This window comes from Schistocerca serialis, chromosome 3 (genome assembly GCF_023864345.2).
Source record: "Schistocerca serialis cubense isolate TAMUIC-IGC-003099 chromosome 3, iqSchSeri2.2, whole genome shotgun sequence".
NCBI classification, from domain to species: Eukaryota; Metazoa; Arthropoda; class Insecta; order Orthoptera; family Acrididae; genus Schistocerca; species Schistocerca serialis.
In genome coordinates, this window is record NC_064640.1 from 170,585,976 (window position 1) to 170,610,415 (window position 24,440).

The 24,440-nt window shown below is 37.9% G+C and overlaps 1 protein-coding gene across 1 annotated transcript in view; it reads left to right on the plus strand.

Annotated features, from left to right (window-relative positions):
• LOC126469886 (facilitated trehalose transporter Tret1-like) overlaps nucleotides 1–24,440 on the plus strand; it is a 187,671-nt gene that overhangs the window by 136,931 nt on the left and 26,300 nt on the right. Inside the window, exons 6-7 of the mRNA XM_050097221.1 lie at nucleotides 11,027–11,214; nucleotides 19,863–20,066. Coding sequence (XP_049953178.1) covers nucleotides 11,027–11,214; nucleotides 19,863–20,066 — 392 coding nt within the window. The remainder of the gene's footprint in view (nucleotides 1–11,026; nucleotides 11,215–19,862; nucleotides 20,067–24,440) is intronic.

Consider the following 24,440-nt stretch of genomic DNA (forward strand, 5'->3'; position numbering starts at 1 on the left):
AGCTAGGAGCTCAGCGGAAAGCAACCAGTTTGTTGGTCAGGAATGTAGAAGAGATTGGTGGGGGTTGCATGGGATAGACATGTGGGCACTTGTGTCAGAGTCAGGGGAACCAGTGCACAGTTAAGGCAATATGGAGACAGGAGTTGGGAGGGGTGATAGGCCAGAGGAAGGGGAAACTGTTGGATGGAGGATGTGGGAACAGTAGGTGAATGGAGACTGAAGCCAGGAAAGTTACAGGAAGAAAGGATGTGTTGCAAGGATAACTCCCATCTGCATAGTTCAGAGAGCTGGTGGTGGAGGGAAGGACCTATATGGTGTTATTGGAGTGAAAGATGTGTTGCAAGGATAGCTCTTAATCACATAGTTCAGAAAAGCTGGTGGTGAGGGAAGGATCCAGATGGCACAGGTTGTGAAACACCATTGAAATCAAGCATTTTGTGTCAACAGGATGGCCAACTATGTTCTTGGCCACAGTTTGGCAGTGGTTATTCATTCAGGTGGACATCTGGGTGGTTGTCATACCAACATGAAAAGCTGTGCAGTGATTACAGCAGAGTTGGTGTATGACATGGCTGCTTCCACAGGTGGCAATGCCTGTGATGGAGTGGAATAAACCTGTGACAAGACTGGAGAAGGAAGTGCTGGGTGGGTGGATTGGGCAGGTCTTGCACTTGGGTACTTCCAAAGGGATATGATCCCTGTGGCAACGGGTTATGAGTGGGAGTGTCATAGGGGTAGCTTAGGATATTCTGTAGGTTGGATGGCCAGTGGAACACTGCTATAAGAGGGGTGGGAAGCATTTTGGGTGGGGCATTCCTCATTCCAGGGGTTGGAGATAGATAATCAAAGCCATGGTGAAAAATACCGTTCAGTTGTTCCAGTCCTGGGGAATACTGTGTTATGAGTCGTGCTCTCCTTTGTGGCTGATTCTTGGGTGAGATTGGAGGATTAGGGGTAGGTGAGGATATGGGAGATTGGAAGATTAGGGGTAGGTGAGGATATGATATGGGAAGTCTGTTTGCAAATTAGGTTGGAGGATGGAGGGTGTTAGTATATTTGACAAGTAGTTGATTTTCAATAACAGTAACATGGAGCTGTTAACTCGTTGACTGTCTTACATGGGCTTGTTACATAGATCTTACTCATGTGATTACTGGGTGTAGACTCTCACAAAGCAACTGCCAAATTGCAACACAGATTGTTAAAAGATTTTATTGTAATGACTCCAAATCTGGACTGTGGGGCTGGTAAATAAAAATTGGCATAACAATATTTTATAATCTTCATGATTACATTATATTTTATAAAACTGCATGGTGATAGTTTAACAAAACAGATGATCTGTTTGTCCTAACAATGGTTTGGTTTAACTAAAAGATAGCTAGTTAGAAAAGCATAAAAGTTCACAGTACTATTTGACTAGCACACTGTATGCCTCTGGATTGTATTACCTATTTATATGTAAGGTTGCCAAGTTTGAATTTTTGTTCATTTATGTAAATTCTTAAATAATGGCTTAACTGAATAATGAAGAGTGTTTTCTGCTTCAAAAAAAGTTAAGCAACAAAAAAACCATGGCATCCAACAAACATAATGGCTCAAAAGGCAAAAGTAGTTTTGACTGGCTAAATTTTAATTATAAATATCTTTCAAGTTAATTAGTTTTTGGAAAAGTGAAACAGATTACTGAGAGGGACAGAGAGGTGGGAGGCAGGGAGAGTGGATGTGTTGTGGGTACTTAGCAGCACAGAGGAAGGCATCTGGTTTACTGGCTACAAATGCGGGAGGGAGGGGTGGCAGACGCACAATCTAGGCATGTGATGCACGGGTGTCAGAGCCAGTGGGGAATGGCACATGCTGAAGTGACATAGGAACGTGATGTGGGATGGGATGATAGAATAGAGGAAGAGGAAACTGTTGGGTGGAGGGTGTCAGGGCTGTGGGTTACTGGAGACTCAGACTAGGACGGTTGCAGGAGCAAATTATGTGTTGCAAGGATAACTCCCACCTCCATGGCTCAGAAAAGCTGGTGGTAGGGTGAGGGATCCATATGGCACAATTTTTGAAGCAGCAATCAAAAATGATCATTTTATACTCAGCTGCATGTTGTGCCACTGGGTGACCAACTTTGTTTTCGGCCACAGTTTCACAGTGACCATTCATTCTGGTGGACAGCTGGTTGGTTATCATACCAACATAAAAAGGTACAGTGATTACAGCAGAGTTGGTATATGAGATGGGTGCTTTCACAGGTGGCCCTGCCTCTGATGGGGTAGGATAAGCTTGTGACAGGACTTGAGTAGGAAGTGCTGGGTGGACGGATTGGGCATGGCTTGTACCTATGTCTTCCATGGGGATATGATCCCTGCAGCAAGGGGTTGGGAGTGGGAGTGGCATATGGATGGACTAGGATGTTGTGTAAGAGATTGTATCAATGACACAATGCTTCTGGTTTTTTCAGTGAGTGGTCTTCCTTTACACATAAAGAGTTTACTGGGAAGAATGAAATGGTTGGTGTCAGTTCACTCAAAACTACTGATTAGCTGAGACTGATTTCCATATGGCACACTGTTGTAACAACTTTGATTACTAATTTACTTAATTAGCAAGGTTTCACAGAAAACTAACAATGATATTGCAGTCAGGATTTGAATATTAAGACATAACAGTTGTAAATTGTCGTAGCTGTGTTGGGAAAGTACCAGAGCTCCAAGCACTAATAGAAAGTACTGATGCTCAAATCATTATAGGCACTGAAAGCTGGCTAAAGCCAGAGATAAGCCCAGCAAAAATTTTTGTGAAGAACCTAATGGTGTTATGAAATGATAGGCTAAACACGGTTGGTGGTGGTTTGTTTGACGCTGTTAGAAATAGTTTATCTTATCACGAAACTGGAGTAGATGGTTCCTGTGAGTTAGTGTGGGCAGACGTCATTCTTGGTAACTGGAATAAAATAATAATTGGATCCTTTTACCGACCTCCCAATTCAGATGATACAGTTGCTGAAAAGTTCAAAGAAAACTTCAGTTTGATTTCAAACACGTATCCGACTCATGCAATTATAGTTGGTGGTGACTTTAATTTACCCTCAATATGTTGGCAAAAATACATGTTTAATTCCAGAGGTACGCATAAAACCTCATCCAAAATTGTGCTAAACGCATTCTCTGAAAATTCCTTTGAGCAGTTAGTTCGTGAGCCCATGTGAATAGTAAACGGTTGCAAAAACACACTTGACCTCTTAGCAATAAATAATCCTGAGTTAATAACAAGCATCAAAATGGATACAGGGATTAGTGAACACAAGGTGGCCATAGCAAGACTGAATATTGCAACCAACAAATCCTCGAGAAATAATCAAAAAATATACCTATTCAAAAAAGCAGATAATAATTCACTTGACGCCTTCCTGAGAGACAATCTACACTACTTCCACATTAATAATATAAGTGTAGACCAGATGTGGCTTGAATTCAAAGAAATAGTATCAGCAGCAATTGAGAGATTTGTATCAAATAAATTAACAAACAACTGAGCTGGTCCACCTTGATAAACAAAATGGGTAAGAACACTGTTGCAGAAACAATGAAACAAAAATGCCAAATTTAAACAGATACAAAATCCCCAAGATTCGCGATCTCTTGCAGAAGATCGGACTTCAATGTGAGATGCTTGTAACAGTTTCCACAATGACAAAATTTTGCTGAAAATCCAAAAAGATTCTGGTCGTACGTGAAGTATGTTAGCGGCAAGGAACAATCAATGTCTTCTCTGTGTGATTGCAATGGAGGAACTATCAAAGACAGTGCTGCCAGAGAAGAGTTATTACATGCACAAATAAAAGTTGACACTTGGCGCGGTGGCTGATTGGAGCGACCGTAAGGGCATTTCCCATTTACAGTTGCTCCCATCAGCCAATGCGTCGAGTGTCAACTTTAATTGCATGAGTAAATCTAAACACAGCCTTCCAAAATGCCTTCACAAAAGAAGACAACATAAATATTCCAGAATTCAAATCAAGAACAGCTGCCAATGTGAGTAACCTAGAAGTAAATATCCTTGGAGTAGTGAAGCAACTTAAATCACTCAATAAAAGCAAGTTTTCTGGTCCAGACTGTACACCAATTAGGTTCCTTTCAGAGTATGCTAATGCATTACCTCCGTACTTCACTATCATACACAACCATTTGCTTGATGAAAGATCATTACCCAAAGACTGGAAAGTTGCACAGGTCAGGCTGATATTCAAGAAAGGTAGTATGAGTAATCCACTTAATTACAGGTCCGTATCATTAACGTTGATATGCAGCAGGATTCTGGAACATATACTGTGTCTGAACATTATGAATGACCTCAAAGAAAACAATCTATTAACTCACAGTCAACATGGGTTTAGAAAACATCATTCTTGTGAAACACAACTAGCTCTTTATTCGCATGAAGTGTTGAGCGCTATAGACAAGGGATTTCAAATCGATTCCATATTTCTGGATTTACAGAAGGCTTTTGACACTGTACCACATGAGTGACTTGTAGTGAAATTGCATGCTTATGGAATATTGTCTCAGTTATGTGATTGGATTTGTGACTTCCTGTCAGAGAGGTCACAGTTCATAGCAATTGATGGAAAGTCATCGTGTAAAACAGAAGTGATTTCTGGCGTTCCCCAAGGTCGTGTTATAGGCCCTTTGCTGTTCCTTATCTGTATAAACAATTTGGGAGACAACCTGAGCAGCTGTCTTTGGTTGTTTGCAGGCATCGCTGTTGTTTATTGACTAATAAAGTCACCAGAAGATAAAAAAACAAATTGCAAAATTATTTAGCAAAGATATTTAAATGGTGCAACAATTGGCAGTTGACCTTAAAGAATGAAAAAGTGTGAGGTCATCCACATGAATGGTAGAAGGAATTCATTAAAATTTGGTTACACAATAAACCAGTCAAATCTAAAGGCCATAAATTCAACTAAATGCCTAGGAATTACAATTATGAACAACTTAAATTGGAAGGAACACACAGAAAATGTTGTGGGGAAGGCTAACCAAAGACTGCAGTTTATTGTCAGGACACTTTGAAAATGTAACAGATCTACTAAGGAGACTGTCAACACTACGCTTGCCTGTCCTCTTGTAGAATACTGCTGCACGGTGTGGGATCTTTACCAGATAGGATGGAGTACATCGAAAAAGTTCAAAGAAGGGCAGCACATTTTGTATTATCGTGAAATATGGGAGAGAGTATCACTGAAATGATACAGGATTTGAGCTCAACATCATTAAAAGGAAGGCATTTTTCATTGAGACAGAATCATCTCACAAAATTCCAATCACCAACTTTCTCCTCCCAATGCGAAAATATTTTGTTGACACTGACCTACATAGGGATAAATGATCACCAAGATAAAATAAGGAAAATCAGAGCTCCTACAGAAAGATATAGGTGTTCGTTCTTTCGGCACATTATACAAGATTGGAATAATAGAGAATTGTGAAGGTCTTTAGATGAACCTTCTACCAGGCACTTAAATGTGATGTTCAGAGTATCCATGTAGATGTAGATGTAGATAAATAAATATTATATAAATAAAAATTCGGCAATTTTGAGTGCACACTACATATGTGTTATGTGTACAAATACAGTCAGATGAAAGAGGAAAGAAAAGTTCTTTGAAAGGAGTAGAATGATAGCATGTGGTGTGAAAACCTTACTGTGTTTCACACAAAGCCAGGAGTGACACCACAGTGCCTTTCCAAAATACTAGAAGAATGGGACCTCTGACAAAATTTCTGATGATGGTCATCCAGGGCAGTGGAGAATTACTAAATACAATGTGACACAAGTCATCAACAGTCCAAGCTAATTGGTCACAGTGCCATTTTAAACGCAGTCATGTGTTTCAGTGTTAATGGCAGCCTACAAATGGGATGCTAATTCTCTAGACCATCTGCTGCTAGTCTCCGACCAGTGTTGTGAGATGACACAGAATGTTGCAGGGAGTCTGTTACTTGTTCTCTGATGCACGTGCAAATCTGAAGATTTTATGGTGTGCTTTGAGTACAATATGGTGATCATTCCATGCTGCGATCAGACATGGTCGATCAAAACCTTGACGATGAATATGCCTGCCCTCACATTCCCACACAATCCAGCATCAGGATAGGGTCACATCCAAATGCTCCACAGATCTGAATATTGCACAGTTTGACCACACTGTCAAATAGAAACCCACATGTCATGTGCTGATAACACTGTCTCACACAAGCAAGCAGCATCTCCATGCCCTTCACAGTTATTACTCAACATCTGACATAGTTCACGCCCCTTATATAGCCTACAAGGCCTGGTAACAACACTAAGCACCAACAACACTAATGCACTCTGGTGGTCATTCTACCTGTTGGAGAGTATTGTAACTCCAATCATTTACATAACTGACAATGGTGTGTATGTGTACTATTTACATTGACAGCCTACCATGTTTATTGGGAGTTTCACTTTTTTGTCAGGTAGTGTATGTTTTAGGACATTAGTTCCTTTCTTAACACATTTAAATGGAGTCCATGAGCAGTATGGTATGTTCAGTGTAAGCTGCTTATGTCAGTAAGTTCAACATTCTCAAAATATTCTATAATATATTTATTCACAATACTGATTTCATAGTTTGCAAGTAATGCAGAAGTTAAATGATGAGTAACAGCCAGATTCCATATTCCTAGATTTCTGAAAAGTGTTTAATACAGTTCCACACTGCAAACCGTTAATGAAGGTAGGATCCCAGATATGCGAGTGGCTAGAAGACTTCTTAAGTAACAGAACCCAGTTCATTGTCCTCAACAGCAAATGTTCATCAGAGACAAGGGTATCATCAGGAGTCCCTGCAGAAGTGTGATAGGATTGTTATTATTCTCTATACACATAAATGATGTAGCAGACAGGGTGAGCAGCAGTCTGTGGCTGTTTGCTGATGATGCTGTGGTGTATGGGATGGTGTCATCTTTGAGTGACTGTAGGAGGATACAAGATGCCTTAGATAAAATTTCTAGTTGGTGTGATAAATGGCAGCTAGTTCTAAATGTAGAAAAATGTAAGTTAAACAGATGGGTAGGAAAAACAAACCTGTAATGATTGAATACAGCATTATTTGTGTGCTAGTTGACACAGTCACATTGATTAAATATCTAAGCATAATGTTTCAAAGCAATATGAAATGGAATGATTGTGTAAGGATTGTAGTAGGGAAGATAAAAGGCTGACTTTGGTTTATCAGGAAAATTTCAGGAAAGTGTGGTTCATCTGTAAATAAGGCCCCTTACAGAACACTAGTGCGACCTGGTCTTGAATACTGCTCTACTGTTTGGTATTCCCACCAGGCAGAATTAGGAGTGGACACTGAAGCAGTTCAGAGGTGGGCTGCTAGATTTGTTACTGGTAGGTTTGATCAAGGTGCAAATATTATGGAGATGCTGCAGGAACTCAAGTGGGAATCCTTGGAGGGAAGGCAGCATTCTTTTTGAGAAACATGATTGAGAAACTTTGGAGAACTGGCATTTGAAGATGACTGCAGAACAATTTTACTGCCATCAATGTACATTTTTCATAAGGACCACACAGTTAAGATTACAGAAATTAGGGCTACTACATAGGAATATAGATAGTCATTTTTTCCTCAGTCTGTTTGCAAGTAGAACAGCAAAGGAAAGACTAGTAGTACCCTTTGCTCATAAATGTCTCGGGGTAGAGCCATACACCATCTGCTTTATCCCCTGATGTAGTGACCAGTCAATCCACTACACTGGTGGGCCTGTGGTGAAATGGTTGAGGGCAGATACATAATTTGAGTGAAATACTATTTAACATAAAAGATCAGAGAAGCCACAGTAATAATGTACACTACATTCCAGATTAGCATATTGTGTGACTGGTGTTTTCAGCAAGATAGGGTGAGTTCATCTGGGAAAGATTTCCCAATCGCAATTTGACTAGCAGCATATGAGTGATAGTAATCTCCACTTAATATGCTCAAATTACAAAGTGCACTTACACACCAGGTCTTTTAACCCCCTACTCAGATACACCAAGTCTCTGTTTATAATCTACCACTTGCTTGCACTCTCAACTGTGAGAAACACAAGTCTCTGATGGTCACAACCAAATAGCCACTCTCACATCATAAAACCAGCCCAGACCTCTCTGTCCAAAGGCCATAACATAAATTCCCTCTTGCATTTTCCATCAGCTCCCAAGAGCACATCTCCCACCAGCATGCCCACCAACATTACCAAACTTTAGCCAATGGGATCTCAAGTAGCTCTGCACCACATAACACAGTTCTTAAAAAATTTTTACACATCATGTACAATTCAAATTGAATGAAAATGAAATGGAAGTGTAAATTAAATAGAGTTGGTAAACCATTCCTACACTACAATTAATTTACATATGTTGTATGAAACAATATTTAATTCTTTGTCTTCTGACACTAATTGCTATTCCTTTAAACGTGCATGTATGATTTATCTAGACAAAGATGCACATTTATTTCACTTTCAATCAAATACCATCAATAAGACCAATATGTTAAATTAACCTGTTACACTATTCATAATGTGCTGCTTTATTTATGAGTGTATGAATGGAGTACTTTCTGGTACAACACACTTAATGAAGACATTTATCGTCATAGCATATTTAATAATAATGTAATTTGTGTTGCTACTTGTGATAATGGCCACAGTGCTATACCATTATCGATATTATATTTATCTTGTAAGACAGCCTTGTTTGTTATTTATAGTGTGCAAATATTTACAGTGTACAGTCTAGTTAAGCTTGTAATTATAGCTGGTGTTTGTGTACATAGGACTGCATTTCTTGGACTCACATACAACCCTTAAGTTTACTACATCATTATTCCTTGCCTCATTCTAAGTTATCAGATAGTTCATTCTATTCACAGCCTTGGTATTTCCATACAACACAGCTCTGGACATCTTCAGTTGTTAGCAACCCTCTTGGTATTAACCTTTTGGTGCTCACCAGTTAAGGCCACATGCTAACTCCTCCTAATCCTTCCTTTATCTGTAGGCCCTCATCGTGCCAACTTCAGCAAAACCTACTATCTTTTGGCCAGCCTACATTCATATGCACCGCACAATGAATAGTTTACTGTAGTAATTCCATGCTGGATGCATTTCCTGAAAGGGAACTATCCCTGGCATTCTTCAGCAGCCTAAATTAATGGTTATGCTCACTCACCACTCTTGTCTTTCCACAATATTTGTTATGGGTTGTCTGTTATTGTTTATACTTATCTGCTTTACCTTAGCAGTGGAACCTTTCCTCATTTATTTATTTATTTATTTATTTACTTACTTATTTATTTATTATTTAACAAATAACTCTTAATGGCAACCTGAGGCTTCCACTCCAGTCTTGTCACGTTACACCTTCCACCACACACCATATGATGGTGTGCAGAGTATGTATGTAGATGTAGATTTAGATGTATAAGTACCCAGGATTCATAAATATATTCTCCTGTGGCTGCTGTGGCAGCACATATGGCCCAACAAGATGATAATCAATACCCCACATCACATACAGACACCATGTTTTCATTGGTGTGCTCAGACACACATACTGAGTGGGTTTACGTTTAACCACATTTGTGTTTCCTGAGAATTCATTACAGTTTCCTTCATGACATGCATTTCATTGGTGGAAATGAGGGTTCTTCAAAATAGTTACTCTAGCCTTTAATGTCTTATAATGAAGTTGTAAAACTCCATTGTTCATTGGCAGTGTCTCAGCTGCAACACCTGCATCTGCTGCACATCAAGGTTCCTGTTCTCTGCTCACACAATGAAATTTTGTGAGATACCTAAATAAATGCTGATATACCTTATTTTTATTCTTGGCTTCTTGACAACATTTTGAAACAAATTCTAGTCATGATCTGCATTGTTTAGGGATGGTCATCCCATGCCACAAACGCACTGTACTCCCCAGGGATATCAGTTGTATAAAATACTTTTGCTGATAGGAGGTATCTGTAAGAAAATTTTTCTAGATATATTTGTTTAGTTCTTCTGCTCTTCCACAAGAAAGCCAATAGCTGAGATGCATACAGGTATACATCACAGATGTGAAAGTTGTTATGGAGGTATTCCTCCACGATATTTATTAATAACTGCTGGGGTGACACAAGTCATTTAGAGTGAACAGTGAAACACTGATCAAAATAGTGAGTGTATGTAGCATTCTTCTCGAAGCCATACGTTTTCCATTTACTGTTCAAACTTCAAAACTTCATCCCATGAGCTGACACATGAAGATCAGAACTTGAGGCATTATTTATGCATCAACAGCCATTCATCATATCTAAATCACAAAGTTATTCAAGGTCACATTAAATGATTAACATGTTTTCTTTCTTTTGTTATCTGTATGTGCATAAAAAATTATAGTCATCATTTATGACTTGTACTGTATATTTACATGTGTATGAAAACTATTGCACTGTAAATGAAAATTAGTTTAAATTTTTTAGCCCTTTCCATATTTTAGTACTTTTCCATGAAGGATGTGTAAAATGGACCTTAAATTTAAGCATATTCACTCTTGTGTAAAATCTGTATTTTAAACTGGGTCCCTATGACATGTTCCACATCCCTGAGGATCTATTAATCATGGGCCTGTGAAGTGAACTATATATGTAACCTTAATTTTGATCTTTACAGTAAGAGAAAGTGTGTTTTTCATTAATTTTCTGTTTGCAACTAAATCACTACATAACTTGTTGTTACCTTATTATGATTACTTGATTATAATTTGAAAAGAATTATTCAAATATAAATAAACACTAAATCTGATCTCAGTTAGGCAGAAGTCAAAGTTAACATGTGGTATATTGTCATCATGATTGCAAAGCTGTGTTTTCATCTCTTGTTTGTTGATCATCCAGAGATAAATATACGCTTGATTTATGTATGCAGATAACTCTATAGAGTTTGTTTACCATTAATAGGGATGCTAATTATTTATGGAGAAGGTGCAATATTAGATTGGCGCCTCTGTGCCTGGCTCAATTTAATCTACGCATTTGCGCCAATAATAGTGATGACTATCTGGATACCTGAGAGCCCAGTGTGGCTTGTTACAAAAGGAAGAATTGATGAGGCAGAAAAAGCACTGAAATGGTTAGGAGGAAACAATGTAAGTATTCTAAGAGTTGCTGTGCTTAAGAGTGCCATTACTCTATCCGTTCACATTATTTATTTATTTGCTGTCCTTATATTCATCCTCACTGAATGATGTTTTGTTTCTCGGAATAAAATGTTCCAGTTGTCAGTGAAGTAGGAATATTGTTCGTACAGCCAGTTTCGGTTCAATAACGACCCATTCTCGAGTGAGTGGAGTGTGACTCCAGCTGACAGCAGTGTGAGTTGTCCAATTTTGTGCAGTTTTTTATGTGACTGCGCTATCCTAAGCATAGCTACCAGCACACTTGAGAATGATATGTTACTTAATCAAAACCCTTTGTGTGAATAAAATCACAACTTATTTAGCAACAATCCAAAAAACATGCAGATGACAGCTGAGAAAGGCCTCCATAACTTCAAGGAGTGGTAACTCACCCACACTTTCTGTAAGCAAAGCAATATGAATGACAGTTTTCAATTAAAAACTGTGGACAATATGAGACACACATATTCATAGTGCACTAAATTTGTAAGGCTTACAGAATAATAGTGCACACAAAAATAAATCAGTTAATGAATAATGGTTATTAAAAAACAATAATTTGCCTTGTATACAAAAAAGAGTGAATCTTATAAAACATGTGTGACACATTGAGTGCATTAGATACAGATTCCTAATAAAAGATGTTTTATGTAAACCTTTATAAATTGTATGAGTGAAATCAATTATTTAAAACTTGTGGCATTTATTTGAAATGTCTAGAATGTACAATATTTTAGACACAAACACACACACACACACACACTCTTTTCTAACATTTGCTTCCTGTATATTTAATCATATGCAGAAATAATGTATAACTTTGTTAATTATGCAAAAAAATACTTTTTTAAAAATGCAAAAACATAATTTATTCCAATCTTGAGATTTTTCTTTGATATACAAAATGGCTGATAACCAATAGATAGAAGGAAGCTAAACAGTGTTAAGCTCTGTTTTTCAGAGTTTTCTGTTGCTTGGACAATTCATAATTCTTATACTGGTGTTGATTCTTGTTGCTTATAGGTTGTGATAATCAGGAGAATTTCCACAGGATATGCTACTTCACCTCTGCAGTGATTGTATGTGTGCAAAATAGACATGTCTGACTTTTTATCTTCATTATATGCATGACATCAGACAATTTCACTTTAGAGAGTAGTCTGAGAGATCCATTTAAGACTGTCTATATTAATCTGCAGATACTGTGTTCTCAATATCACTGTTTATTATATGAAACAGAGTATGGGGAAGTAAAGGAAAAGAATGGGTGGGAAACTTGTGACTTCCAGCTGCACAAGTCACTGTGGTAATGCAATGATAAAAATTGAAAATTTGTGCCAGATTAGGACTCAAACCCAGATGTTCCACTTATCTAGAATGATTGCCTTAACTGCCTTGGTCATCCAGACATGCTTCCCAACCAACTCAAATTCCCCAGTGCTGCTCACAACTGATGTTTCATTCATTTTCTCTGTTGCTCACAGTCCATTGATCACAGTTTCCATCTGAAGCAAATTTTCAACTTATCACATGCTGCAGTGCAGTGTCTCTTGTCCATTAACCCACTATGTGCAAATTATTAAATCCCATAGGAGCTCAGACAATATTACTGTATCCACAATGAATCAAATGTCAAGGTGCCATTGTGCTCATACAAAAATGTGTATATTTGAGTAGTATCTGTTGTGTCAGACGTGCCCAACAGAACAGACACCACCTCCAAAAACAAAGATAGTGCATATATTGTATGAAATAGGGAATGGAGAAGTAAAAGTACAGGATGGTGGGAAACATGTGACTTCCAGCCACACAGAGCATTGTGGTAATTCAGTGTTGAAATTTGAAAATTTGTGGCAGACCAAGACTCAGCCTGGATTCTCCGCTTCTGTAGACTGGCTTTATTAACTGCCTCAGCCACCGAGACACGCTTTCCATCAGACCCAAATTCTCAACTTATCATATGCTGCAGTGCAGTGTACCCCATCCTTTAAACCCCTACTTACAAATTATTGATTCTGTTAGGAGTTTGACGATACTACTGCATCCACAATGAAACAAATGTCAACAAGCCAAGTAGAACTTCATTAATGTGACCCCTAGGGGACTAAGAGCATGGTCAGAATTCAAAAGACGTTCGATTATCAGAGGAACATTTTTATTGGCCCGTAACATCACAATACAGCACAGGAAAACTTTCATTTTCAACTGGAAATACTGTCTCAAATATAGTTTCACGTTAAAACAGTGACAAAATGGCAATAAACTGTCAACACACTAAAAAGTCTTATACAAAAGTTTAACATAAGTTAGTGTCCATATTCTAAAATAAATCTGTATGGCACAGTAAAATTTTGCTACTGTGAATGAATAAAAAAATGTGTAACAAACTTTTTCTTTAGCAATCAACAACCTTGATTTTGCCACTATGTTCCACCATTACTTGTCCACAAAATGTCTTCTGGGGTAGACATAGAGCTTTGTTTGTTGTATTGAAAGGCTATATAAAATGCAGTTTCACCATCTGTATGTGATATTTGAGCCATAGGTTCATTGCCTTCATCACCATCATCATCTTTCTCCTGCTCATTGCTTCTTTGACTCACAGCATCGATGATTTGATCATCAGTTAATTCTTTTTCCATAATGCTGTCAGTGCCAGTTGTACTGATCTACTCACTTATTTCACTGGGCTCAACATTCAATTGTAAAGTTTGAAAATCATGCAAAATCGTTAGTGCCCATGTCTTGAATTCATCACTTGTTGTATGGTCTGCTTCAGCTTTATTTTCTTCACTCATTTCTTTTGATGTTTCATCTTTAATTTCACTCATTTTTGGCCACAACACACCAAGATTTTTCATGCATTGATGCCAGCATTTGTTCCTAAACTTTGGCAACTGTATAGATCACATCTTTCATATTTATTGATTTCATCACTTGAAACAATGATGCTGCCTCCTTGTGTCCTCTCTAACACTGATAAAATTTGTTTTCGGTAATATCACCTCTTCAGCCATTCACTGACCCCCTGATCCATGAGTTGGATTAGACATATTACACTGACAGGAAGAAATAAAACTTTTATTTCACCTTTTGAAGTTCATCTTCAGATGGTTGAAATGTTGCATTGTTGAGTATCAGTATGGCATGTTTAGGGAGTTCTTTTCCATTTAGGTATTTTGCAACTGCTGTGACTAATTGGTCATAAAACCATTCCTTAAAGAGGCTGGATTCCATTCATGTTGACTTTTGGTTATGATAATATACAGGCAGTGATCTGATATAAACGTTTCCAGAATGAGATGAGGTAGAGCACTTGCCCACGAAAGGGAAAGGTCCCGAGTTCGAGTCTCAGTCCAGCACACGGTTTTAATCTGCTAGGAAGATTGATATAAATGTTGTTTTTTCCCCTGTGTGATCACAAACAATGGCATCTTGTAATTGCCATTGGCAGTACTACAGAGAACAATAGTAATTCTATCTCTGGCAAGTTTTGTACCTGTTACAGACTGACTTTGTGTAGCAAGAATTCTTGTAGGGGGCATTTTGTAGTTCAAACCAGATTCATCAATGTTGTTTTACCTGGTCAGGGGTCACATTAAGCTCTTTAACTAAGTTTTAAAATTTCAGAATAAATTTATTGGCAGCTGTTTCACCAGCAGACTACTTCTCACCTAAAGTAATTATATTTTGAATGCCACATCATTTTTTCCACCAATGTAACCAGCCTTCACTCACTGTAAACTTTTCACTTTCATGTAAGTTTTCATACAAAATCCATGACTTATCTTTTATGGGTGGCCTGGCCAATGAAGTTCCTTTTCTCCTTTCCTGCTCAAACCACACCCACAAAGCATTGTCCAGAATTTTACTTTTAGACTTCTTCAAAGTCTTACATATTCTGAGTTCTTTCACATCATCGATCATTATTGTATGACTATCTAGAGTTATTGTATTTTTTCTCAAGTCTTTAACAGTCTAACCCCTGCCTCACTTGCAATGTTTTGAAGAGACTCACCTTACCTAACATTTCAAACACTTTTAATTTCTCCACTAAATAATCATATGCTTAAGTTTAGATGATGCCATGATTTAGTTTTACACTATCTAATATACTCAGAAGAACATTGTCACTAATTTATAAACGAGCACAATAAACTCACTGACCAAGTTAGATACAAGTTATTTCATACTAAAACTCAGCTAACTCCCATGCCTATTGCTGTTAGACTGCCTTCTGATCAATATTGTGGGTGATGAGTTATTGACAAGTCCTAACAAACACCAGGAATGTAATGGTCAGACTAAGCAGGAGTCAGACCATGTGAGGCCAGATAAGTGAGGTTCTACCATATTTGAGCGATGTCTTTCCAAAAGAATGGTCACTCACTGCACATGTAATTGTATAGGTATATCTCTATGGGCATAGGACTAATATCAATGCGGATGCTTAGCATTGTTCATTCCGTTGTGGGAATACAGTGAGGTTGTGAGCAATGGGGAAAATGAATGGGGTCACATCAGTAGTGAGCAGCACTTGGGAATTGAGTCAGACAGGAAGCATGTCCGGATGGCTGAGGCAGTTAAGACAAACATTCTAGAGCAGTGGAGCATCTGGATTCAAGTATAAGAAGGGGAAGAAAATCAGGTGTGTCTTTTAAAAGGAACCACCCAAGTATTCACCTAAATAATGTTAGGGAAACCATGGAGAAGCTAAATCTGGCTTACCCATTACACATGTGAGCTCAGTGTACTAATTTAAGTATCAGATGTGATACCAAGTCACAAGTCTTGTGTTTTATTGACACAAACACTGAATTTGTGATAAATATATCAGTTTGGCACAGCTATGAAACATTCAACACCAAATACCATTTACCAAGAGTTGTGAGCGAACCAAGTCAATGATCAGTTTGCTAGCCAAATGAGTGGCTCCGCTCATCTCTCCAACAGAAAGTAACTGGTTGTACTCTCCAAGACAACAAGGAAGTAAAGTTCATTCAGAGGAACCATTAGTAACTTTGCTATCCCACAGGGCTCCACCCTTTGGTCTCTCTTCTTCCTGATGTACATCAATGACCTACACAAAAAGTTATCATCCACAATTCCTGTCTAATTTGCTTATGATGCAAACCTGCTTTCCAGAATGCCTCAATTGAGAGAACTGACATAACTGAGAGCAGTGAAAGACTCGTGTACTGCCTGTATAACAATAAATTACTGATAAACAAGAGCAAAACAGTGCTCATTATCCTTAGCCCCTCATGAAACAATGGAATTCATACAAAGCCCATATCTTATCATAATGAAGTAATTGAGTACATAAATAAAATAAAGTTTCTTGAACTATGGATAGACACCTCTGTATAGTAGAATATGCACAGAGATAAGCTACTTAAAAGAATGTGCAGCTTTAGGTATGCACTAAGAGTAATACATCAAAGTTGTGACCTAGTTACCTGTGGATCAGTTTATTTTGCTCTAGTACATTCACTGAGTGGTGTAGCGCAGTGATTAGCATGCTGGGCTTGCAATGGAGAGGATGACAGTTCAAACCCACATCCAGCCACCCTGTTTTAGGTTTTCTGTTATTTCGCTAAATCACTTAAGGCGAATGGTGGGACAGTTCCTTTGAATGGGCACGGCCACTTTCCTTCTCTGTCCTTACCTAATTTGACTTTGTTCTCTGTCTCTAATGGCCGTGATGTTGAGGGGATGTTAAATACTAATCTCCTCCTCCTCCTCCTCCTCCTCCTCCTCCTCCTCCTCCTCCTCCTCCTCCTCTTCTATTGCATTCAATTATATCATATGGTACTGCTTTCTGGGGCTCAAACAATGCTAGACCCATAACTTGAAAATGAATTTGTGGCTGAAACAGAAAGTGGTTACCAAAAATAACAAGGCTACTGGTGCTGTTATTTGGTTCCAAGTAAAGTAACTGCCATCACCAGATGACCAATACGCACAACACTGATTGCTGTATACTGGGACACAGCTATATTGTTAATGAATGCTCTTTGCACCACTGATGTCAGGTCAAAAGATTGAGTAATTTTGACAGCGTCACCAAGACAATGTTCCAAACCAAATGGTAAGCTACTTGGTTCTGAGAGTGGTTTCCAGTTCTGAATTGCTTTGTGCAAGTAGCTTCCTGAAGAAAGCAAGAATGTACTTTCACAAATACACTGGCTGGAAATAAAAGTGAAGTATCTAGAAGACATGGTCAGATGTCAGTGTAACTTGCCTGTATCTTCGTGTGTTACCTCTCATGCAACAGTATCGTGGTGTCATTCTTCAACCAGAGTGGTGGAATGGCATGTGTCAGCATGATGTTGATATACTCGAACACCCACCAAGACCGCAGATCCATTCGTGATAGAACATGTGTGGGACAAGCTTTGACATAACCCCATCCCAGTGACAGTATACAGGATATCAAAGACCAGTAACAACAATTGTGAGCCATATTGCCTCAGGAAAGGATACACTAGCTTTAAGGTGCCCTTCCCAACAGAATCAATGCATGCTTCCAGTCCAGACAGGGTGCAATATCATACTGATAAGTGGGGCTCAAATTAATAAGTTCTTTTTTAATTTGACTTGATTGTGTAATCATTGAAATAACATCTCATGCCCTCTGAGCCTGAGAAGTTTCATTTCATTTCTTCCTCTGCTTCTGAATGCCTCACTTTTTTGCCAGGCAGTGTAAAATTATGATCTTACTTGCCTGACAGTACAGCAGAGAGCAACTGAGGTAAATCTCATTAGTCTCATTATAAGGTGCAAGAGGAGCAGAAGGAGTTGTTTTTTATATATTCTGCTGCCTCGAGTATTGCAGCAGGTATATTTGCAGTGTAGTTGATGTTTCAGCTGCTATGGTGGCATCTCTGACTGCCACTCTATCTGCTGATCACTGGGCTGCTGCTGGTGACTTTGTTGCTGCTGCTGATGCATTAACTTTTGTTTTTGCCATAACTTCCTGAACTCTTTACCCATTTTGCTTTCATAATTCCACTGAATTTTACCATTCTGAAACTAATTGCATGAAACTTCAGGAGGGTAGCCTTACTACCACATTAGTATTGCTTACAATACCCATGTATTAAAGTCATAATCACGTGTTCTGCAGGTAGAACACCAAGTTCGTGACAAATATATCTGTTTAAAGTAGTCATGAGCCAGTCAAAATCAAGTACCATTTGCCCACTTAAGCCAATTCTATGAGCAGTTTGTGAGCCAAATCACAATATATAACAGAAACCAAAATCACTGAATGCCAGAGGATAGCCATCCAAATAGGAACTACAGGAATATGAAAAACATACATGTGGTCATTACAATTAGACTGTTAATAGTGTGGGATTGAAAATTTCATATTAACAGGAAACTGCCTACTGATCACAGTGTCAATAACTTTATTGGGCTGGGTAGATCAGAAATTTAGCTCAATGTATTTCTGGAAGCCTCTCTGAGTGTGTTGGAGCAATGTTTTGAGCACCAGCATGCTAACACCATCAATGGCATCCACTATAAGGTAGTTATTTGGCAAACATACAATACTAACCACTGCACCACCTCACTCAGCTTTTTCCCAGGGTAGAGGAAAGTGTTGAATACTGTTGAGTATTTAGGAGAGAGGCACAAGCTTGACTTCAGTTCTGGGGTATGGGAATCAGATGTGTGGTAAGATAATTGAACATCAGTTTAGAGACAGAGCAGTCATCTACTACTGTCGCTAGAAGATTGGATTACTGTTAGCATGAAATTCTAGGTCAGAAAAAATTAGTCTGTTAATATTACTGAGGGTTAGGATATTTTAACTGAGGACATATGGTCTTGTACATTGCTAAAGAAACACCTGGGTTCAACCAAGTCATATATTTTGGAACAGGGACCAATCTTTCAACAAGTTCCAGCAAAACAAACAGAATTACAACAAGCCCTAGATACAGAGAACGAGCAGTCATGCCAGGAAAGAGATCTAGCATTCCATCAGTATGTCTCACTGAAATATCATGTAAGACCTGTCAGTAGATCTAACAAGCATACATGTGTAGCACTCCACAGAGAAATAAGTAAATCGTATATACTAGTTACATAGAAGAATGTTTGTGTGCATGTGTCACAGAGAATTAACATGATTGCTTTTACTGTGAGAATTTCTGCTACTGAAGACTTCATTGCACACAACTGTTTATCTATAAATTAGATTACTACCTACATGTCTTGTTCAGAAGCTACTCTCTTCCTAGTTTGTATGCTTTCTCTGTCTAGTGGTGGTTATTATCCTATTAAAAACCGCACTCCCCACTCCCTGCCCTTCTGTTTGTGTTGTGCTTCCACATCTCTTCAAGTTCAGTTTCATGAGACCACTTCCTTCATTTTTCCCATCTTTCCAGATTGTTGTCACACTCCCTGTCCAGAAGATGAAAACTCTAGCTCTTAAACTCAAATTTAGTGGCTGTTTGTTAATTTATTTTGATATTACTTTTTCTCTAACATGAGAAGTGCTGTTTGAAACATAGTTATTTGTTGTTGCAATTACAGTGTAATGTTAAAAGTAGTTACTGCAGACACTGAACTCAAATTACATCAGCAAAATACCATTTATGTTGCAGAAAACAAGCCACAAGAAACAACTAGCAGCTATGGTCAGATCACAGGATATGAGAGCACTAACAGCTCCAAATTTCTTTCAGGGATTGAAAGTATTTCTGAAACCCACAGCATATAAGCCAATAGCAATTATGTCAGTGCTTTTCATCTTTCAGCAGTTTTCTGGAATTTACATGACTTTATTTTATGCAATAAATTTTTTTGAGGTAAGGCATTTTACATTTTTGTGGACAATACACAACATTTATATGATAGCCTTAAGTCTAAAAATATTGTAGTATTATCAAAAAGATATTAATTACTCAATTACCTTTAAAGTGCAGCAGAGATAGATTTTGACATAAGAGGTAATGCCAAATGGGCAAAAGAAGGAATACTAAATGAACATATGATAGTGAAGTTCAATTTTTTCACATATTCGTTTTTTATTTTGCTTTGTGAACTACAGATCCTTTTGCCTGTCTAGTGGTGGCTGACTTCACTTCTCTGTATTTACTGTTTTGATAAACTAAGGGTCTTCAACTTTATCATTTACTGCATGTTATGTATCCAATACCGAATTATTTCCTTCTTTGTTGCTTTCTTTTTAAAAAAAGTGGAGTGCCTTGTACAAGTCACATGACCTGCCATTGTAGCTAAAGTCTCTAAGGTATAGTAACCATAATGTTTACTGCAACATTCACATACAAATCACAGAGTGTCGAGTTCATATGCCAGTGGTGAAGGAAATTCAATATCCAAAATGGGCTAGCAATGAAGGCTAAGAGCACCATTGTCACAGTTTCAATCATAACTGTGATACAGTCATCTTTCTAGGGTTAGAATCTCTTACTGATTCTTTTTCCCCATCTTCACAAATGACATTTAGGTTCTGAAAAACTCCATTTCCACAAGACATAATGTATTCCTTTTTTCTATTCTTTACCCCTACATCTTTTGACATTTATGTGTTATCCTCAGTGTCTCTCATTTTAGTAAACATTTATTCATTATTATTAATAATTATTAATGTGTTCATATGAAACATGGTTGCATAATAGTTCGAAAATAAGGAACTTCGACAACATGGTATATGTACAAAATCTGAAATACCTATATGCTCATGATTAACAAGGATAAGTATGTTGTATCAGCAAATGTATGAAGTCCAGGATTCTGTGATCACAGGTTCCATTGGTGTCAGAATGGATATTAAAGAAGCAATCCCCAAAATATTATACTAAAAGTGAAATGAAGATTCCTCAACAAGGATGACATTAATCAATGTAATGAATAATGAAGTCATTGTTAGACATCTATCAGACTATGAATGTAGATAATACATTCATCTTATTTTTAAATTCTCTAGTACTGCATTTTGAAACATTTACACCTTTACCCAAAGTAAATGGTAGTAAGAGGACTGCAAGCAACTGGATCCCTAAGGAAATTAGAGCTCCATACCAGAAAAAAAGAATATTGAATGCACATTAAAGCAAGTTATATTGAGAAACAATATCTGAAGAGATAAAAGAGTGTATAATTATAACAATATCTATACTGCAACAAAGAAAGTAAGAACTATGGGGACCTCATTGGAAAGGAAATAGATGAGTACATCGTCCTGACACATAACAATAAGAAAATTGTTAGCCAAACAGGAAAACCTTCAATCATTCCTTTACTAGAATAGCTGGAGAAAAGGACAGTCCTACAAACACTACATGTTTATTACCAACATAAGAAATGGCAAAACGATATTTAAAAAAGTGAGAGGCAAGTAATGACATGTAAAACTCCATCAATTCAGTAAGTGAACATTTTGGTATTATCTAATAGTAATGTACATTTTAATTCACAAATCGTAATTTAATGTGGAAGTCATACATGTTATGTATCTACATTTACATATGTACTCCACAAACCATAGTAGAGTGCATGTCAGAGAGTATCCTGTACCCTGTATCACTACTAGTCTCAGTCCTGTTCCACTCACAGATAGAGTGAGGGAAAAATGACTATCTATGTGACTCCATATGAGCCCCAATTTGACATATATTATCTCTGTGATCCTTACAAAAAACGCAGAATACCATGTCACCAATTTTTTTAAACCTAGTGCTGGTCTGGAGCAGGTGACAGAGGATTTAGGATCACTTTGCAAAGATTTCACTAAGGAAGACACCATGGTTATAGTGGGTGGGGCAGGTAACAGTATTGACAGAGATCCTGGGTACAGTATAGAGTGTGACCTGGCAAACATTGCATCAGCATTGAAGCATACTAGTGTTGAGTTTGTATCTGTTCTTGGGCACCATGACCGACCTTATTTGAACTCTTCTGTCAAGAGAGTTAATTTGGAGCTGGAACGGCTGCTTATGTCAGGTGCAGGGTCACAAAGTGGTGTGGTTCCTGTTGATTCTCTCAATAGGTGGGATTATACTAGACATGGCCTTCACCTCAACAGGAAGGGGAAGGGTAAATTGGCTGGGAAAATAGCAGGAAAGTTAAAGGGGGGAGGCACTGTCATGAGTGGTAAAATACCAGTGGTTACAGGGTTCAGAAAAGACCCTTTTTCAGGGTAGGGAGGACAGAAAGAAACCAAATTTTAAGAGAGGTTAGAACTGAGACAAACCTTCAGTTTGAGGAAGAAACCAAAAAACATAATTCTAGCTTATTACATCAGCATAAGCAGCTATTGGTTAAGAATTTTCAACGGGCAGCAGATATTTTAACTCTACCCAATTTTAACTCAGTCAATGTGAAATGTCAGCTATCTTTATTGCATCAAAATATTCAAGGACTGAGAAATAAAATTAATGAATTAACTATCTGCATAGATGAATTAGAGCCTTCAAACCCATCATGTGTTGTCCACTGGTATAGAACTTGTAACTGTTACGGGGTTTATGTTAGCATCTCACTTTTGTAGATCAGAAATGGAGAAAGGAGGAGTTGCCACATTCATCAGGAACTGTCACAAATTTAAGAACATAGGCATTCACAAATTTTGCCTAGAACAGCATATGGAAGCATGTGCAACAGAAGTAGAATTTCACAAAAAATCCTTCATAATATTAAGTGTATATCGAGCACCTGCAAATAACTTTAATCTGTTCGTAAGCCACCTTGAAGCTGTACTGGTCCATTTAACAACCAAAAACAAAGAAATAGTGGTTGCTGGTGACTTCAATGTAGATTTCCTTAAAGACTCTCCCAATAAGAACTTATCTGAGTTAGTAACACTATCATTCAACTTAATTCCCACTGTAAAGTTCCCCACTAGGGTAGCCAATTGCTCACAAACAGCCATTGGTAATATCTTTAAAGAAAAGTCCAATGAACAAAATTATATTACAAAACCAATAGTCAATGGCCTCTCAGACCATGACGTGCAGTTCCTTCTGTTAAATGTTAATACTGAACAGGATATAAAATCTGTTAAACCTGAGCTCAACAAGATAATCAATAAACCAAAAATTGATTATTTTAGGACACTCCTCAGAGACATTCACTGGACTGATGTTTACACTGCTCATGGCATGAATGAAAAATATAACACTTTTGCTAATAAAGTGCTTACCTTATTTGAACACTGTTTTCTCTCAATTCTTACCAAGGTTAGAGCAAAGTCTACAAAGAAGCCATGGATTACTCAAGGAATAGGGGTATCTTGTAAAACAAAAAGAAAACTGTATATGTCAATCCAAAACAGTTCCAATGCTGATGCTATAGCACATTACAAGAAATACTGCAAAATATTAAAGACTGTATTACGGACATCAAAGCAAAAATATTACAAGGAAAAGATAGTCATATCAGATAACAAAATAAAGACAATATGGGATACAGTGAAGGAGGAGACCAGTAGAACCAGACATGAAGAGGAACAAATGGCATTAAGAGTAAATGATACATTGGTGACAGATGTGTATAGTGTTGCAGAACTTTTTAACAAACATTTTATAACTGTTACTGAAAAGATGGGATTGTCAGGTTCGGTAGATGCTGCTATGGAATACCTCAGACCAGACATTTCAAGTAACTTCCATAATATGAATTTGACCCTCACTACCCCAGCAGAAATAATGTCCATCATAAAATCTTTAAAATCAAAAACATCTAGTGGGTATGATGAAATATCAACAAAGTTAATTAAAGAAAGTGATTCTGAGCTAAGTAACATGTCAAGCTATCTGTGTAACCAGTTGTTTATCAGTGGAATATTTCATGAATGGTTGAAATATGCTGAAGTTAAGCCACTGTTTCTACATCTACATCTACATTTATACTCCGCAAGCCACCCAACGGTGTGTGGTGGAGGGCACTTCATGTGCCACTGTCATTACCTCCCATTCCTGTTCCAGTCGCGTATGGTTCACGGGAAGAACGACTGCCAGAAAGCCTCCGTGCACGCTCGAATCTCTCTGATTTTACATTCATGATCTCCCTGGGAGGTATAAGTAGGGGGAAGCAATATATTTGATACCTCATCCAGAAATGCACCCTCTCGAAACCTGGACAGCAAGCTACACCGTGATGCAGAGTGCCTTTCTTGCAGAGTCTGCCACTTGAGTTTGCTAAACATCTCCATAACGCTA